Source organism: Folsomia candida, unplaced genomic scaffold (genome assembly GCF_002217175.1).
Source record: "Folsomia candida strain VU population unplaced genomic scaffold, ASM221717v1 Fcan01_Sc018, whole genome shotgun sequence".
NCBI classification, from domain to species: Eukaryota; Metazoa; Arthropoda; class Collembola; order Entomobryomorpha; family Isotomidae; genus Folsomia; species Folsomia candida.
In genome coordinates, this window is record NW_019091210.1 from 2,713,464 (window position 1) to 2,733,778 (window position 20,315).

Below are 20,315 nucleotides of genomic sequence, written 5' to 3' on the forward strand. Positions count from 1 at the left end.
TGAACATAGTCGTACTTCATGTTTTCATTCATACTGCATGATTCCGTACCGAAATGATTTTTGGACTCGAAATCTACTTTCGATTGCGGAGAAATATTTACAACTTACATATGCGTAATATGGACGAGCAACGTATGCAATAATGAATTTCGCAAATCTTGTCACTACAACCGTGTATAAAAACTGTGAATACATCCGTCTTCCTGAACTTATCACGGTGTGATTTAAAGTGACTCATATGATTTTATAAATACGCGCAACTAGATGGCGATTACTAAACTCACAATAAATCATAAAATTAACATCATCGTTTAAAATCACAAACTATGATTAATAAATCACATTCAATCACAACTATTACATATTATTATCACCGTCGTAAAACTGGTTTACAGACATATGTACACACATGCTGTGGATTGCAACATTTATGTAACTCCATAATCAATACAATAATTATCAGAATGCGCAGACACACTTGTTTGTCAAGAATGTTCATACTTCTCTCCTCTAAACAAAATCCGTCAAACTGTGGGAAATAAGATTCCAAGAAAGCATTGATTCCCTCAATCTTATTAAATCAGTCACGACCCAGCAAATTTGCAAATCTTTCTTGCCACGGACTTAATCGTGAGTCTGTACATATTGTTAAACATTCAACTCATATTTCTTCTGATTTCATCGTCCAGTTTTTAGGAGACCGTGTTAAAAAAGTGGTTTTTGATTGACATAGCCCCCTTTACTTTGGCCAACTCTTTTTAACTATATGAAGAAATTTCATGTTATGTATGCTGCACCATAGCTGTGAGATCAGCGCACCTTTCTCACTGGGAAATCTTTTCTCTCTACCCGAAAGTAAGACTTCTCCTGAATATTACCGGTAGCAGTTTTCTGATGAGGTGGAGGATAAGCGATGATTTTTGTGCAAAAGTTTACTTTAAATAAATTGCTTGAAATCCTAAAACAAGGCAATTTTACTTTAGAAACTTTGTTTTCTTTAATGAATATATAAACACAAATATTCAATTTCACAAATTAACTCAATAAACAGAACTAGAAACAATTTAATGTATGACTACTCTGTTGCTCTTCATTCACACGACTCACACGAACAAAAAAGTAATAGTGACTAACGTTTTTCTTTATCTCGCTCCCTTTTCTCTCGCTTCTGGCGCTCGTCTCAACTCGCCTCACCCTAACGTAATCCTTATTTAAAAAAGCTGAACTTTGACCTTTTCTAGTGGGAAAACGAGAGTTTAGGATCGTTAGCCCTACTTGTAGATTATTCCACAACTAATGGACAACTTATAAATATTTAATACACGTTTTGGAACTTGAGTTTCTGACCGCTAGAAGAGTTTGAATGGAAAAGTCCTACAATGTTAACCTTATGGGAAAACGAGATACAACTTTTAAAATAGTTGTGATTTTAAATTAGACGTTTGGAGACAAAATGTTTTTAGCTTATCGATTACCTAACACTTTGACCAAACCTTATCAATGTAAATAAAAATTATCAAAAAATTACTTTCTGAGAAAACTCGAAAACATTAACATACATACTCATACTTATTACAACCATGGACTTAAATACTCAAGAGACATAAGAACATGGGATTTGACATTCTCCCACTTCTTTTCTTCATCCACAATATGATAAAGAAAAGAACACTACTGAATAATAATACCCCGAAACATTAACACTGTTCACTTTTTAAACCATGCAACGTATCGCTGTGGTTTCTTCACTTCACGCCCTGATTTCGTTACAACTTCAGGAACTACGTCTCCAATCTTGGTGTCATCAATGTCGTCGACTTCGGGATCTTCGTCACCGATCACCTCGTCTTGGTTTTCACAACTTTCTTGTTTTTCCGGTTTCGATAGCTCGTTTCCGGTTGATATTTCTAAAGGGTAGAGACGCTGAAGTGGACGGCTGAGGACTCTTCTTCCTGTCTTGACCACGGCCGAGCGGTACTTTCCGTCCTTCCCTGGATTCAACTTCAATATTCTTCCCAGGGGCCACTCGAACCTCTTCTTGTTATCGGCGCCCACTAGGACAATGTCACCCACTTGAGGGTCTTTGGTTTTCTTCTCACCCCGCTTTTGAACGAGCTGACCCAAATATTCTTTCCTGAATCGGTTTTGGAGATCTACTTGCAACTTTCTCACGTATTTAAAACGTAGTTGCAGATCTTTCCCACTCACATGTTCCACTTCTGGAAATCTCGCCATTTTCGTTCCTTTCAAGAACATTGATGGAGTCAACGGGATCAGGTCTTCTTCGTCTTCTGTAGTCACGGTTAGTGGTCTCTCATTAATGGTAGCGGCTGCCACAGACAGGCAAGTCACCAACTCATCTCTGGTCAATGCTGCTTTTCCCAACATTCTTCTCAGTAACCCCTTCATGGACCCCACAAGTCGTTCCCACCAGCCACCCCACCATGCAGCAGTAGCCGGATTGAAAATCCACTGGATTTGCTTCGCCCGCATTTTCGTCTCGATCTTTGCCCAATCCAATTTATTAAACAGATTCTGGGCACCCACAAAATTGGTCCCGTTGTCTGAATAAATGGTTTCGGGTCTCCCATGAGTCATCACAAAACGCTGAAGGGAACGGATGAAGCTTTCGGAATCCAACGAATCCACCAAATCCAATGTCACGCATCGGTACACGGCACACGTATATAAGACCACCCACACTTTGGTCTTGTCTTTCAAGAACAGTGGACCAGCCAAATCCACCCCGGTCGTTGTGAACACTTCCCCCGGAGTTACCCTCTTCTCTGGTAATGCGACGGGGTCCACTTGAAGTGGCTTGGCGTCCTGTTTTCGGCAGGTTATGCACTTCCTCAAAGCCTTGGTCACGGTTCTTCTGCTCTGTGGAATCCAATATTTTTCTCGAAGCTTGGTCAAAGTAAATTGAATTCCGCCATGACCAAATGCCCGATGAACTTCAAGAATTAGCTCATACACTAAAGGACACTCGTTGGGGATCAGGATCGGGTTCCGGAACGCTTTCAAGTCATCTTTGTATTCTAACTTGCTCTTGACTCGCAGAAGTCCGTCCTCACTCCGCTCAACGCGAACTTGAATCTTCTTGGGGTCTGAGAAATACCGTTTTTGTAACAAATTCCACAGGTATAACTCAGCTTCTCGTAATTCCGGTAACTTTATGACACTCCGGATTTCTGGAAATTTCACTCCTCGCAAAATTCTGATGGCGTAGGCAGTGATCCTCACGTTCTTTTGGTACGAGGTAAACCTTGGCTCCCACACATGAGGCTTGTTCGAGGACACCGCGTATGATGCGTTCTTCCGCTTTTCTGCAGTGACTTCCTCTTCATGAACATCTTGAACTACATGGGGCCATTCCTCCTCTGGTAACCTCAACCAACTTGGTCCCTCCCACCATTTGGACTCCAGTAGCTCCTGAGGGGAGCACCCTCTTGACGGGAGATCTGCCGGATTCATCTTACCCGGAACGTGTCTCCAGTCTTCTTTCTTGGTTAGTTGGAGGATATTTCGGACACGATTTCCTACCATATTCGGCCCTTTCTCCAAGCACTGATTAAGGGACGGATGCTTTCCAATCTTGCAGGACGCATCAGACACAGGTCGGACCGGTGTGGTCAAACTTTCGGGCTTAAATACAGGTCGGTGGGGAAGGTAATGTCCGCCAGAATTTTCATCTTGCCCGGTCACTTCTTCAATAATCCCCTCAGCCTCCCACGCCCGGAAAATGCTGTCGTAATTCTCAAACTCATTTTTCGAAATTAATTTAGTGGTGGGTCCTACAAGGCGTTTCTCCGCGACTGCACGATTAGTAGGTTGGGGTAACACCTCGCTCACCCAGGGCAACTTGACGATATATCTTCCGTCATTCCCACCCGTCAGTCCTTTTTGAAATTCTGCCTTCACCCTGGCATCTTGCTCAACTTGACTCGTCGTCTCCGGGCTTTCTGTTATTCCCAAGGCGTCGAGCTCCCACAATGCGGTGATGTCCTTGGCTTTGGTAGCCAACACGATGGACTTTGCTGCCAGATTTTGGCTCTTCGCCACTGACACTTTCCCGTTCAAATACCAGCCGACGGTGGTTTCCGTTGCGGTCAAACCTTCTAACTTGATCATCCGTCCGGTCTGGATACTCCCCAAGTGATCTGCCCCGATGAGGATATCAATTTCCCCAGAATCGTACGTATCACTGAGGTACACTTTCATCTTCATTAATTTTTGGATCCAGGGTCCCTGAGGCACTGGCCCACACTCACCACAAATTTTCACTTCAGAGAACATATTCAGAGTTTCACTGCCCCCACTGAGGCCTCCCACTTTCACCAAATACTCATTTCTCTCACACACTTCCATTCTACCTCCAAAGACTTCCGTGTGGAACATTCGCTTTCCACTTGGTTTCAACTTGAGGGTATTCGCTAAATCTTGACGAATATAGCTTGCATCACTTCCAGGGTCGATGAGAACTCTCGCCCTTTGCATTTTGTTGTTGGGGCCAAAAACTTTCACGAGTAAGGTCCCTCGCAACACAATCTTATCCTCTTCGCTCATTGTCTTCTTGGACAATGCGGAGGTGTGGGAAGTCGTCAGAGTTTGTACATCAGCGGCTAACTCTTGGACAGACTGATCTTCCTTTTTTCCGTAACATGGGGAAGTATGGTGAGATCGTCCACATGTTGTGAACTTTACACTCGATTTACACTCTTTTGAACGATGCCCCTTCTTCAGACACTTAGAACAAACTTGAGCAGCCTTCATCCTCTCATTTTTCTCTTCAATTGTCATCCTCTTAAGCCCAAAGCAGGATTGGCTCGGATGATTAGACTTGTCACAAAAAATACACTTGTTTTTCGCTTCACTTGCGTATAGTGCTGCTGCGGTGACTTGATGACCACTTTCTTGACTTGCTCTACTCTTCTTGTGGTCCTGATCTGCTCGGGAACCTTCACTTTTTCTCATTCCTAGGAATCCAGACTGAGCCAAACTGATTTGTTGCTCACCCTCGACTTCTTTCTCCAGAAAGGACATGAGATCTTCTAATTTGCTGCTGGGTTTCCCATCTTGCTGAACGACCGCTGGACTCCTAAGCCAAGCTCTCAAAACTTCCGCTGGGAGACTTGACTCCACTAGTGGATAAAAATACAAATCGGGTTCGGCATTGCTTAAATCCAGCGTCTTCAGAGCTCTAAGGTGCGAGCGAAGTTTCAAGTAGAGTGTGTCCAATGAAATTTTCTCCTTCGAGGTCACGTTCACAATCACCAAACTCAATAACTCCCTTAAATACACTTGGAGTTGTAGCCCCTCTCTTCCATATCTTTTCTTTAGGGAATCGATGGCGGCTGAATAATTTTCTCCGGTTGGAGGAAATGCACTTATTATTGATCGGGCTTCAGATTTTGCTTCTGTGGCTTGGATGAGGTATTGAAACTTGTCACTATCATGCAGATCCTCATCCTGGTCGATTTTCTCGAATTGACTCCACCACCCCAACCAACTTCTCAAATCCCCATCAAACTTTGGAATTTGAATCTTCGGTAATTTGAAACATTTTTTCTTGCTGCTGTCGGCTGAGAAAACTGAATCATAACTTCCCGTTGGACTGCGATCACTATGTGGCTGGGTACCAATGGTGTCGATCCTCCATCTTGCCCCGCTTATCTTATCTCGATATTTTGCAATATCCATCATTTCTGCTTCATAGTCCTCTTCGGAAACGCCGATATCCAATAGCTTTCCCAAAATTTTCTGATCCAGGTCATCCATATCCGTCGAATACTGCTCAAGTCGTTTTAGTAGGACATGGAGGGTTTTCATTCCTGGTGTATCAGACACTGCTTCTTCTTCAATTTTGTCGACTGCCTTTGTGATCATTGCTCTTAACGGTGTCCTCGCCTTCTTATACCGCTCGAGGTCCATGGCAATATCTCAGGAACAACAGACCCAAACAAAAACAAAGTAATTAGAAAATTGATCGAATCAGATTTTCAACTGGACGATCTACACCTCATCTACTCCTGAATGCTCAGGATAGGGCCCTCAAAGAGGCAATTCAATATGTAGATTGAGGTCACTCCTGGTTCCTTTCTTCCTTCCTCACGGGCTTGGTAGGTCGTCGACACGTTCGCCCACTCTCCCCGATACTTGGTTAAGAAAAAAGTTGGAAATGTATCACCTGGTAACACCCCGAATACTCAGGGTGGGGTCCTCAAAGAGGCAAGACTTTCCAAACTCCCACGTCACGTTCACGATTCGCCACTTCCTCCTCCGCACACGGTCAAAACTGCCCCGATCACGTCGAGGTCACCAAAATGTGAGATCAGCGCACCTTTCTCACTGGGAAATCTTTTCTCTCTACCCGAAAGTAAGACTTCTCCTGAATATTACCGGTAGCAGTTTTCTGATGAGGTGGAGGATAAGCGATGATTTTTGTGCAAAAGTTTACTTTAAATAAATTGCTTGAAATCCTAAAACAAGGCAATTTTACTTTAGAAACTTTGTTTTCTTTAATGAATATATAAACACAAATATTCAATTTCACAAATTAACTCAATAAACAGAACTAGAAACAATTTAATGTATGACTACTCTGTTGCTCTTCATTCACACGACTCACACGAACAAAAAAGTAATAGTGACTAACGTTTTTCTTTATCTCGCTCCCTTTTCTCTCGCTTCTGGCGCTCGTCTCAACTCGCCTCACCCTAACGTAATCCTTATTTAAAAAAGCTGAACTTTGACCTTTTCTAGTGGGAAAACGAGAGTTTAGGATCGTTAGCCCTACTTGTAGATTATTCCACAACTAATGGACAACTTATAAATATTTAATACACGTTTTGGAACTTGAGTTTCTGACCGCTAGAAGAGTTTGAATGGAAAAGTCCTACAATGTTAACCTTATGGGAAAACGAGATACAACTTTTAAAATAGTTGTGATTTTAAATTAGACGTTTGGAGACAAAATGTTTTTAGCTTATCGATTACCTAACACTTTGACCAAACCTTATCAATGTAAATAAAAATTATCAAAAAATTACTTTCTGAGAAAACTCGAAAACATTAACATACATACTCATACTTATTACAACCATGGACTTAAATACTCAAGAGACATAAGAACATGGGATTTGACAATAGCTTTCCAGCAGTACAAAAACTATGTACATATTTTACTACATACATACATATGTGTACCCGACAACAATTATTGCAAATCAATTTTAATGTATCTCCAACCATGTATGTACATATTGCCAAGTAGTATAAATCTCCTGGATTACTTATTCGGGTAGCCAGTCAGTATCCACATATTTAGAGAAGCATGATGCTTGTTTCCTATTTTTTCTTATTTTCAACATTTCTAGCAGCATGGGTACAGTTTTGTCCCTTGGTAAGTCATTCGTACAATGGTACAATTTTTATTTAAGACTAAAGGAAGTTTTAGATAGTAAGTGGTATACAATTTAAATGTTTTAAATATTTAAAATTATTCACATTATATATTTGATTTTGTGACTTATTTTTTTAAAATTGATTTCATGACAAATCACTCAAGATGTTTTTTTTTACTGAAGGTAACCGTTTTCTAAAATATTTATTACATCAGGTTGAGGGTACAATCACCGAAAATCCCAACATTGAAGAAACGCTTCGTTACAACATTAGTCATCAATTGGAACGCGTGAGTAAACATGTTTACCTGAATTATTCGATTTCGAATTTAACTAAAACTCCATTTTGAAAGTTGGTCACCCAGTTATCAAACATTCCCACGAAGGATGATTTTGCCGCTTTGCAAGCTAGACTGGTAGGTTTAGGAACAACTAATGATGTAATACAGCTCATAAAACTTACAAAAATTTGTTAGACTGACGCTGTAATTTTTCCATGTTTCGCAGTCTACGTTAAACGAGACATGCAAAGCTGCAGTGGAGCTTAAAGTAGCTCAGGCCGCTGTTCTGGGAGAAATCAGACCAACAAGTTCAAGTATGTCTCAAAACATTAGCGCCCACTTGGCAGAGTCTGAGTCCAGCAAACCTAAAGTATGAACTTTTCTAGAATTTTGGTTATTTTACTAATTAATTTTCGAAAACATTAATTGCTCCAACCAAATCAATAATTCCACCGGATTTTTTATTCTAAATTTTCTGTACAACTTCTTAAAAATGTATTACCGTGATGTAGAATTGTTCACATAAGAAGTAGAAATCCTAACGACTTTTGTACGACCTTGTCAGTATTTTTTGTAGAAAAGTCTTCCATTTCTGACTTGGATATTTCACCCAGGTTGAACCAGTCCCGACCAGAAGGTACACCAAATGTGCGTATGATCCCGACATTGACAACTTGAAACTTCGTAGTAAAATGACAAAAGTAACTTATGAATTTTAAACCTGACATATTTTCCAAATTTGAAATTTGAATATGTTCATCACGTAAAAATTTATATGCATACATAAATGTTTATGCTACTACGTACCTTTGTAGCTCATCTGTGACAGGGATTGGGTCGTGATTCAGCGAAGAGGTACTCAAATCCCACTAGGAGAGGACAGAACCAATTTCGAGAGGATTTGGAAACTCTATGCAAACGGATTCGGCACTTTCGATGAGGATTTTTGGCTTGGTTAAACCCTTAAATATTTCAACTTCAATTTCCTGCAACATTTAACCTTGACCTAAATCCTGACAGGTTTAGGGACAATGTTTTTCCTCGGGGTGGAAGGATATACGCAGTTACGAGTGGATCTCGAGGACTGGGATGGGGACAAGAAGTATTCGGTGTATGACATGTTCAAAGTCGCCAGTGCACAAGATAATTACATCTTGACGGTGGGCGGATACTGGGGAACGGCAGGTAGGGGTTAGATCGCGAATTATGGTTGATCGAACAACATTGTAGAGAATATGACCGCCCACCCCAAAAAGTTCCAATTGTGGATAAATTCGTACAGACCCCGATGCGATAGACTACTTAAAGGAATTCTCTTATAATCGTGGAGAGTTCTATGGTACAATTGTCCTCTTGACCGTGGCAAATTCGTGAACCTAGCAGTCACACACGTAAAAATGGATATAATGCTAGTTCATCCAGATGAATTTTTCTGTGTTGAATCCGAGAATGAAGGGATCTGATTGAGCTATGAATGTACGCAATTTGTCGTTCTTTTTGGGGAGCACTAGAATTATAATTGTATCAAATAAATTTGCGAACCTGTTTTGGCGATTCCTAGGCCTTCCTGAACTCCGTTTATCAAGATTCCAGCAGCATGGAAGCCACTGGGGTTGGAGTCACCTGGGAGGATTGGAAGGGTGGGAATTATTCGTTAAAAATGGTGGAAATGAAAATTCGTAGGATACCTAGACTCATCTGAACCAGCCTTAATCGTGGTTTCCGTGGTAGGTATTCACCCATACGGAAACGCGTTAACAGATTCCGATTTTTACATGTTTGGTCAAAAATTCTAAAGCTATCGCCATCGAGCGTGTGACAATAAGTTCGTGCATTCCATTAAGTTCTCAAATTTTTATTTTCATTCTTAAAATTCTTTTAACAGTTTGTTCGTATGCACCACCAAACTCTCTCATCACAAATAAACTGGCTTTACGTTCTTTAATTTAATTGTTATTATTTTTCATATGAAAATTGCTGGCGTTTTTCATAAAAACCGACACCCTGACCATGACATGACGACTTCCTCTCTGAGCAGTCCTGCCTTGTCTCTCTACCATCTCAGTTTCCCATGTTTCTCGCACTAAAGTTTTTCACTCACTGAAACGTACCCCGCTTTACATAAATACATCATTTTGTTGGCTGTAAAGTTAGCATGAATCGGCTGAAGGCGACTTTCATTTCATTCAAAAACACGGCATGCAAGTTATTTCTCGAAATATTTTGAAGTTTGAATAGAATTAATTGGTTTTCAGCTGTATGGTTAAGCATAACCATGTCAACCAGAACCATGCACGAATCACAATTTGATTTTTGGAATCCAATTATCAAAACAGACGAACTAGTTGATGAACAAACGGACGACCTGGATGATAATTACGAAAACAACAATTAGTTTTCTTATTGGTCACGCTTTCGACAATGAAATTGTTGCCGTGAACACGGTGAAATAGATGGAGAAATATTTTATAAATTTAAAAGATCTGAAAATACTAAATATATTTTGCGAGTGGCAACATTACGGACGGCTAAATTGCATACATAAATATCTACCTATAGATATGACAAGTCATCACTGTAACAATGTCAGTAATGATTGATTGAATTGGATAACTTATTTCGCCTTTTTTAGAAGCCATTGCAGGCTGTATTCATATATTTATTTGTTACCGCTCAGCGTAATTTCTTTAATTTAATTCCATAATTATTCTATATCCTCAGTATAATTGCTATGACTTTTCTCTTCATAAAGTTTCGTGCATGTTTCTGCAGGATTCTGCAAATTGTTTTCTGCAGACGAGTTCAGCATAACTTTTCTACATACATACGGTGTACATAGTTATTAAAGGAATCACTGGTTGACGACTATTTAGATCACAATATTCGAACTGCACTTTAAAATCAAGTTTTACAATCTATTATAAACAGAACTATGCTTATTACAATCGGAATATTACACATTATGTAAATCAATATGTATAATAAACGTTATAATCAATCACTTTGGAAATCATGTATGCATCTATGATAAGATCATTCAAAATAATTAGAATAAGTTACTTAATGCAAATTTACCATAATATTTAACAATTATTTGTAAAAGTTACATTTTGACAACAAATTTTGCTGATTTAACAATTTCGGTCAACCTTATCACTAAAATTAGATTTGCATGACATTCTTACAAAATGCTGCTTAGTATTCACCATGTAGATTTTTAAACAAAAAATTTTAACCGAACCTTTGTACAAGCATTTTTAAACTGATAACTATATAATGACATCCACAATTTCCAATTTGTGGCTAATATTTCATACTGCAATCGACCCACACTACCTGTACTTACGTCAACTAGTACAATCAAACTAGATATTAATTTTGCTATTGTTCCGGCCATGATGAATACATAAATTATAAAACTCGCTTTCCGGAGGCTTTCCCTCCCTTGATTAAAGTGAGGGACACGGTTTGATTAATACAGAATGTTTGTATAACCAGCGGAGTCCCACGATCGATGAAATTTGATCCGAACTTGATCTTCAGCATAGAACAAGAACGTAATTGCCTCTTCGTCAACCCCCTCTAATTCACTCGTTCCATCGATTTCTTACCTAACGATGTCAACGTCTTTTGCGACGAGCTGAATATCAAAGATGCAAATGTAACCATGAGAACATTGAATAGAGCTGTATGAACTATCATACCATCAAGGGAAATACTAAGAATCCAGGCATAAAAATGCTATCGTGCAGATTTTTGCATACAAACTGTCCAATGATTTGAATCAATGGGGCACAGATGAGCGTAGCAGGAAGGATCTTATCCGATGTGTACGCATTCATTGATTTCTAAAAGATTTGGATTCAACTGTACAGAAGAAGGCAGGTGTCCTTGTCACGGCTGGTTCGAATTTGGTCCATTTTCCTGAAGGTGGTCAAATACTTATAAATCATGCACCCAAATCGCGTGAGGTTTCTAATATATCTACGAAACTTAGGCGGATATTTCCACATGGTAATTCTGGGGTCAGCTTAGAAAATTGTATCCATTATGCCGGGAATTTTGAAGGAACGTAGGGGTTAAGAAGTGATTGCTGAAAGGTTTCTTGGTTGAGATTTGTAATTACTATGCGGGCAATACTTAGCCTCTTGGTAAAAAACAAGGAAAATCTGACCTCGTTCTAATTCACAAACCATAATTTACATTGTATTCTACTTCTCACCTTTGCAACAATTTGATGTAGGTGACAATTGTGACAATTCCCACGAATAGGACGTAGATAATCAAACGCAAATAGCGTACATCAGCTGGACGGTCATCCAAACTTCGAAGGCTTGAATACATTTTTCGACAACGAATCTTATCCCATATCCAGATCGAGGAATTATTTTGCAGTCTCGGAACATAGACATGATGAAGGGTGACGTGCACGGCGCATAGATCAGAAGGAGCATTTGAAACAATGGAATTCCCGAAGATGAGATGTTTAAAATCTGCATGAGTTTCTCCCCAAGTTTGGGGGGAAAGTAGTTGAATCCTATATATAGCATGTGCACAATTAGGATTAAAAACTTAGTCTTGAAACTAAATTACTTTTTGCTGGACACGTTAGCAATTATCTTAGTCACAAACGTATCAATTCCGTTATCAAGCTTTCACTATATTACGCATCTAAAGTCTGTTAGTAAAATTTATACTAGGCCTATCAAGGTCATGTATTCCAGAATGTTCACAAGAATTTTCCAAGAGATGAGATTTGTTACATCTCGGAATCAAATTTATAGCCTGAGCGAGGAAAAATGAGAAAATTTAGTTACATAATTCTGCAATAGATCGATCCTGTTAACGACGTTAAGGATTTGCTATAAAATTACTTTGAGTTAATAAGTAGCTTGTCACTTATGACATCTCTCTCGAAATCCAATATTGCATTAATAACTTGCATCGGGGCAATGTCGAGTGAATAATTCCATTTCCCAATGCTACATAAGAGATAAACAACGAAAAATATGGCACCATGAAAAACTTCGACAGGTGACCGTGATCCGAAGCACACATTTAGGAAGACCGCTGTCGTATAGATGGTAGAAAGGATGCACTGCGCTTGAAAGAAACGGTTAGCCCAATTGGACTTACATCAGGATAATCGTTGAGATTTGTGGTTAAAGACGAACGGAATGCAGCGCAGGAAGTTTCATCGTCTAAGCAGCAATTTTAAACGGGGAAGAAATTCAGACGTGAACATAGATTATAATTTATTTCCGGTTGTTATGATTTATTCCAGGTAATCATGATTTCCTAGCCCTTGGATGGCTAATACAACCTTTGGAAACTTGGTAATAAATCAGTACTTAGCCGAGTAAATATGTGACTCTGCCTGGTTGGTAATACTTTCATTACTGCTGAATAGAGGAGTGTTAATGAAAAGTCTATTAGTGCGCAACGAATCCATATTAAGGCCGTATCAAATTACAAAAAACCATTTTTACCGGGGAGGAGTGCATATCAAATTTTTTAGAGTGGACATATCTCCGCATTAAAGATAGTGGTTCGAGATTTATACTCGCCCACGTAAGTTTGGTACACTCTTAAAAAAATAAAAAAATCCGGTAGAGTTATATATGTACTCCGCAGCTGTAATGATTTGGTAATCATTGGTTACTGCCTTCGTAGTGATTTTCATTACCATTATATTACTCAGCGGTCATGATGGTTATTACCAACCAGGTAGAGTCACATATGTACTACGCTCAGTAATGATTTATTACCAGTTTTCTACCAGTGTAGTGTTCCTGGTTCTATCAGTGTAGTTTTATACCAGTGAGTGTACCAGTATGCTCCAATGGTTATATTAGAGCTTGAATCTTAATTAAGATAATCTTAATGAAACGTGTTTTATATAAATTTCGCTAATTTAATTTAATTTAATTTATTAATACAATGAGGCACCCCACCAAGTGGGTCGTTACACCTCAAGGCTAAGCTACATATAAACCCAAACAAGTGTGGAAGTAGTGGAGCAACGGGAAAATAGTACGTATTTCGTTTTAATTATACAATTTATTAGTAATCACTTTCAATATGATTTACGGCAATGACAATCAAGTTAATTTTATCAGTAAAAAATTTCTGTACCAAATTGGCCATATACCAAATACTTACATCACCCGTGTATAGTTTTGTCTAATTTTTATGCAAGGGTCACCTTGCCTTCCCAGCAAATCCGACCTATTTAAGCGCATACTACAATAGAAAAGGGTTCCTAAAATCTGGGCTCTCTTTTCTCCAGCCACAACCACCTTCTTCACCTACACCAGAAGGTTACCTTACCAGAAGCTCAATCACACTACAACTTTGGTGAGCGAAGGTTAACTATATTTCCACCGTCTCTACGTTTCATTGGAATAGTCACCTGAAATATAAGCACGCATGTAAAAATTGTATTATTTTGCCAACGAATTATTTTTCTGAAATGCCTCGACTCTGCGTGGTCAAGTAAGTACTTCCTTCAATTCTAGATTATTTTTAGAAGCTAGAAAGCTTGTAAATTGCAGAATCATTTGCCAGTGATTAATACTTTAAAGTGATTAAAACTTTTGGGAGCGCGGCACTATTTCCCTTCGTTTATCATCGCACCTCTCCCCAGTAAAGGCGGTCGTTGAAAAAAAATGTAAAACTGAGGTTCGGATGCGATAATTGGAAAAGCCGAGCGGGGACAAATGATGGCAGTGAAAATTATGTAAAATTTTCTTGATTTGACCATGTTTATGCGGCAAATAAGTACTAAAAATTTGTAAAACTATGATTACTAAATTTAGCGAGCCTCTTTTTAATTAACCTTTCTGACTTCTTAACTAGTTCTACTGTTATTATTTTAGCCTGGATTACGAACAAACTCCAGCCGGCCGTGGTTGGGTGGTCGAGATCAACGGTTTGGATCACATACAAGCTCAACACTTCCAAAGCCTTGTGACTTGCAAGGTCGAAAAGACGAGCGTCGTCACGGTCATCATTGGACCAGGCGAGGAACTCAAATTTCTTGGCGGGGACATCTTCAACCACGAACCTGTCCGCTCCATTATGGATTCATATTTTGAAATATTGGATTTTTTAGGTAACTTAACATATTAAAATCTAAAGAGGAAAACTGTATATTTGGTTTCGGATTCCAACCACAAATACAATTGATATTCTAACTTATGTTTTTGACAGGATATAGGTTGATTGGCGTCAGCACGTCGACACATCCGGAGAACGGAAAGCGGTCCATATGGACGATGGGACACGTTATTTATTAGCTCAGATAAATATCTTGTATTATTTTATTCCAATTTGTATAATTATATACATATTAGAAAACTCATTCTTGTAAAATTTGACTTTGACGTGTGATTCTATTCTACCCAGACATCACCCAATTCTACGAAATCTCCGAAAATTGTTATTATTTGCAATAATTAACCTTTGTAGCCTTTTTTTCCAAACCAGACCGATTTAATTTATTAAACAAATAATTAATGTCAATGCTCTAGTGAAAAGTTTCGAGGCAAGGAAAACGTCGCAAATTTTGTAACTCACGATACCCGACTAGATACGAAATAAATTTTTCTAAAAATTAAGTTACGATAAGTTGCATGAAGTAATTATTTTAGCATTAATAGAATTAAGAATACAAGCAGAATGTGTCCAGTGTTGCATATTTCCCGTCCAAAACTACTTTTTCCCAGGACAGTGGGAAAAAGTGGTTTTTACCACCCACTTTTTCCCACTGGGAAATGGGAAAAATGGAGCGCCACCTAACGGTATGCAGAGGCGCCATCTAGTGTAATCTGCATAAGAACTACATTTTTCCCACTTTTTCCCATTTCCCACTGATTTTGGTAGGTGGAAAAAAGTGTCTTTTTCCCACTTTTTCCCACTGTCCGGTAAAAAGTGGTTTATTGCACTTGCAACACATTATGTGTCAAATATTTGAATTAATTGACTTGATTATACCACATGACTCGTAATGGTATTGATATTTTATGTAAAAATAAGCATTATATTTATTGTACTCATTAGAGAGGTTTTACCACATGCTATTTGTAATTGGGTTTTCATTTTCGCTCCAAGCCAAATTGAATCTACTAGTGCTTCGAACGGTATCGCGAAATCCCGGTACCGTCCCGGTGGTATAGGTATCGGGACGGGAAATGAAGGGTCAACAGATAGTACCGACCGATTTTATCGGGACGGAAAGATTTCGGTACTGAATATTTTCGGGACGGGACGGTATCGGGAAATATCGGGAAAATACCGTGCCGAAACCGAGGTTCCGGGAGTACCGATACCAAAAATTTTTCCGCACAATAATTCCCAATTTCCCCAAATCATCCACAGCATTTAAACTAGAAAAGTTGCATTAAAGCTGAAAATCCTTATCCAACATTTTTATTTGATAAATTTAGTAGTTTTTAAGAAAATAACTCTTATGCTTTATGTAATTATTCATACTTCACGCACTTGTTAGGAAGGTTAGTTTATGCATTATTAATAGTATTAATATCTAATTTCAAAACCGATTAAGGTCAGCTGCGTTCGCAGCTTATCTTAATGGAAGCAAGATTGAATAATTGCTTCACCGTTTCTACTCAAATGATGTTTATGCTGATTTTTATGCATTATTCCATCTTTTTGATGGATATTGTGAAACATTAAGAAATTATTTTGCTTTATTTAAGAGTAAAAACACTGATACAACTGTTCCCTGTTGTGTCACCCTTGGGAGGTCAGTCGAATTTTGTACAAACAGGTTGAATGCCACATTAATAAAGACAAACCAACAAATTTCTCATGTCCTTGGAACTCTTAAGAACGGTTAAATTCTAAAAATGAGGGAAACCTTTTCCGTATAATAGTCATACATACGGGACCCACCCGACCCTTGTAGTTTTCAGATATGGAATAAACCTTTTTTCTGGTTTTCCCCATTACGCCCATACTTCGTGGCATAATACATTTTAAAAGCGTATACAAGTATACCTCGCCTATTTCTTTTGTCTTCGGTCTTGTGCAAGGAGAAAGGTTGAAAAGAGAATGGAACACAGCGGAGAGTACCTCTACTTGTCAAGGTCAGATTTAGATGCCATTTGGATATTATGTTGTCATGGAGGAATGCACGAATCTGTGTGGTTACCCTTTGCGCCCACTGACTCTCTCTACTTCAAAACCACCACCAAAAATTCCAATTTTCATCAGACTTTCATATCTTGTGTACCAATGTAGTTCCCGATAGTTCCTTTGTTCTATCCAATGTCCAATTCAAGTTTTATTATCAAACTCAAATTTTTAGCGATGGCTGGAACCCGCAATTCTTGTGGTAGAAACTTATTTAGTATGCGTGGCGGGTGAAAATGGGTCCATGACAACAAACCCTGCTAAACTCTCCTAGTACAACATAACTCTTTCATACCGAGACCCAAATTTCCGTACCGATATATCCAGGAATCAAATCCAAAGGGCATCAAAATCTGAGCTGGTCAAGTAGGGCCACTCTCCTCCTGAGTTTATTAAACTACGATATTGGAAATATTGTACTCACTCGCCCTTTTCCTATTCTCAGTAGGATATTTTTCTTATTATCAGTCACCAAGGGTTGCAGTTTATCTTTGCTGGTGCCAGAGTGTATTCCATCTATTTTCCTTAACCTGCTTAAAGTCCATTCACTTCTATAGAGTGGGACAGGTAGGAGAAGAGGTCTCCATGGTTTTGACGAGCTCAAAGAAGAATTGCATATTTAATTCACAATAAATTTCGAACAAAATCCAAATTCGTAAAGTTGGACATCAATACATATTTACTAATTCAAGGTATAGAGAGGTCACATTAATAAGTCTAGAGTCAGGTTTCCCTGATTATGTCCGCCCCCTGAAACTAAACATTTATTGCAAAATTAATAAATGAGGTGGATGAAAATATGTAGCGGGAAAGCTATTCGACAAAAAATTGGTAGCAAAGTACTAGCAAAATTATTTACTTGTTATTTACAATATTAATACTGTTTAGGAAAATTTGAATAATCCGTACATTTTTACATTAAAAATAAAAGTGACTCCCGGCTTCTACATAGTGTGTGATCGCACTTTAAGTTTTAAGTATATGGAATGTGTAAATTGTTTGAGAGTGTAAATTTTGTTACTTTTTCTTGCAGGATTTGTTCCAGTATTATCCCAAATTTCCACAAAGGCACGACCTCCTACAAAATCTGGTAGAAAAATTGCCCAATAACTGACTGTATTCATTACGAGTTCGTATGGCTAGCAAGTTCTGGAAAAATTTTGGTTTTGAAAAAGATTTGTGAACTTGCCCATATCCACGTATATAGCTTGCAAAATATTCTCGCAATTTTTCTACGATGCGAAATCGTAATGGATACCCTCATTATTGAAATTAAGGTTAACACCATGTAATAAATATTCCATAATTTTTAGTCCAACAGAGATTCCAAGAACAACAATAGGGCGAAAATATGAAGGATTCTGGCACCCAGAGTAACCATGATGGCCGTATCAAACGGAAATTCCGCTGTGAACATTCCTCCTGTGGGAAATTATTTACAAGGAAAGAACATTTGGACGTACATTTTACCACGCACTCTTCCCTCCGACCCTACTCTTGCCCCATATGTCGGAAAACCTTCAAACACAAAAACGCTCTAGCAACCCACATCAAAATCCACAATGAGGAACAGCCCCACCTCTGCGGATTCCCCAATTGTGGAAAATCATTCCGGAGTTTGCGTGGCCTTCGCCTACATGAAAAACTTCACGGGGACCCCGACGCCTATAAAGTATTTCAATGCCCCTCTTGTCCAAAACGTTTTGGGAGGCGGGCTCGCCTTAAGGGTCACGAGGAGTCTGTCCACCTTAAACTCAAACCATTCAGGTGCCCCCTATGTCCCAAGTATTTCGGGACTCCGTCCCAAGTAAAAAATCATCTGAGTCAGTTTCACCTTAAGGAGAAACCCCTTAAATGCGACCAATGTGGGAAGGAGTGTGGGACCAAGACCGCCCTCGACTCGCACCGTGAAACGCATAAAAGTCTCAACGACCGAAAACTTTATCCTTGTAAAGTTCCCCGATGTGGGAGGATATTTAGGCACGAGGGAACTTTAAAAGGTCACGAGAAATTAGTCCATGAAGGACTCGGCTTTACCTGTGGGGTGGCCAATTGTGGAAAAAAGTTTGCTACAAGGTCTTACCTGCGACAGCACGAGGCTGCCCATTCCCTCCAGAAGGAGTGTATTTGCACAAAATGCGGTAAAATGTTGGGCTCCCTGAACAAATTGGAGCGGCATGACAAGATCGTTCATGGGACCCGATACAGATGTAAGGTTGCCAAATGTAGACTAGATTTTTGTAGTGTGAGCCGCCTTCGCAGGCACGAGGTGACCCACGTGGCTCGCCTAGAATGCTACTTTTGTCACAAATTCTTCAAGTGGAATCAAGGCATAGAGAACCATCTCCGCGTGCACACTTTAGAACGCCCATTCTCTTGCAAGGTTCCCCACTGTGGGTTTGCCAGTGGGCAAAAGAGTAATTTAACAAGTCATGAGTGGACGCATGACAAGGGAGGGGCTACCTTGCAGTGTGCCTCGTGCCCTAAGAAGTTCCTCACGCGGTATTCCCTAACCACGCACGAGAACAGGGTACACCTAAAGTTGAAACCGTTTACTTGTAAGCTCTGCGGGAAAGGGTGCGGGGATCCGGGCGGTTTAAAAATCCACATTTCTGGCTTCCATTTACAGGAGAAACCCCACAAGTGTGGCGATTGTGGGGCAGAATTTACCGTAAAATGCAGTCTGGATAAACATTGGGAATCGCGTCATGCCGAGTCTCGTAAAGTGTTTGAGTGTCGGGAGTGTGGAAGGACGTGGTTGACAGTGGCCTCGCTAAAGGAGCACATGGAAGGGGAACACGGTCAGGGGGAAGAATTCCCTTGTGGGTTTACCGGGTGTGGGAAGGTAGCTAAAACTCTGAAAGCATTAAAACGACACGAAGCTACACATTCTAGTAGAGAAGTTACTTGTTCAGAGTGTGGGAAAATGTATGCGTCGAGAGGTTCGTTGAGCGAGCATGTTAAGAGGGTGCATTTTTGAGATATCCTGACCAACCTGTGGTACCCGATAAACATGGTGGAGAATTTGTAGAGAAGTTGGAGCCAAATGTGGGACGAATCGGAGAAAAATTACTGTAAAATTATTTTCACCACGGATATATTTGCAGGGTAAAGTCGTTATTGATAAATGTTCTGTGCCAGAGGCCGGGCTATGGTTGAAAAAATTTTGTTTTTGCAAAAAATTATGGTAAAAAAGTCTAATGTGCTACAAAATCAGTGAGCAATCAGAACTATGTATTTAATTCTCGAGTAAATTAGTTTCTCTTTTAAAATTGCGGTGAAGAAATCATTACCGCGTTACTTTAAAGATGAATTCCAACCTGAACGGTTGCGCAGTATTTTCGCAGCGTTAATAAGTAAGTCATTCAAAATGGTTACAATGTGTTACAAATGAGTTATAATTCGTTAATATCAATATGTTATCATTCGGATTGTAATTTTTGTTACCACGTCGATATCATATACCTAATACTAA

The 20,315-nt window shown here is 39.3% G+C and overlaps 3 protein-coding genes across 4 annotated transcripts; all 3 read left to right on the top strand.

Moving 5' to 3' along the window:
• The first annotated feature begins 7,380 nt into the window (after nucleotides 1–7,380).
• LOC110857140 (fibroleukin) lies at nucleotides 7,381–9,058 on the top strand. Its single transcript, XM_035857922.1, has 7 exons — nucleotides 7,381–7,402; nucleotides 7,587–7,693; nucleotides 7,757–7,819; nucleotides 7,911–8,054; nucleotides 8,500–8,638; nucleotides 8,705–8,869; nucleotides 8,967–9,058. Exons 1-7 carry the CDS (start codon nucleotides 7,381–7,383, stop codon nucleotides 9,056–9,058), a joined length of 732 nt encoding a protein of 243 aa, XP_035713815.1.
• Nucleotides 9,059–13,557: 4,499 nt separating this feature from the next.
• Nucleotides 13,558–15,303, top strand: LOC110857346. Its single transcript, XM_022105953.2, has 4 exons — nucleotides 13,558–13,717; nucleotides 13,974–14,179; nucleotides 14,563–14,798; nucleotides 14,897–15,303. Exons 2-4 carry the CDS (start codon nucleotides 14,157–14,159, stop codon nucleotides 14,980–14,982), a joined length of 345 nt encoding a protein of 114 aa, XP_021961645.1. The 5' UTR covers nucleotides 13,558–13,717; nucleotides 13,974–14,156; the 3' UTR covers nucleotides 14,983–15,303.
• A 2,032-nt stretch (nucleotides 15,304–17,335) lies between these two features.
• On the top strand, nucleotides 17,336–19,930 carry LOC110857141 (zinc finger protein 836). Of its 2 annotated transcripts, none has more exons than XM_022105744.2 (3): nucleotides 17,336–17,679; nucleotides 17,874–17,930; nucleotides 18,154–19,930. In XM_022105744.2, the coding sequence occupies exon 3, from the start codon at nucleotides 18,192–18,194 to the stop codon at nucleotides 19,818–19,820; it is 1,629 nt and encodes a 542-aa protein (XP_021961436.1). In that variant the 5' UTR covers nucleotides 17,336–17,679; nucleotides 17,874–17,930; nucleotides 18,154–18,191; the 3' UTR covers nucleotides 19,821–19,930. The 2 variants fall into 2 exon arrangements, with proteins under 2 accessions (XP_021961436.1, XP_035713802.1); XM_035857909.1 differs by having other exon boundaries at nucleotides 17,336–17,532.
• The last annotated feature ends 385 nt before the right edge of the window (nucleotides 19,931–20,315 follow it).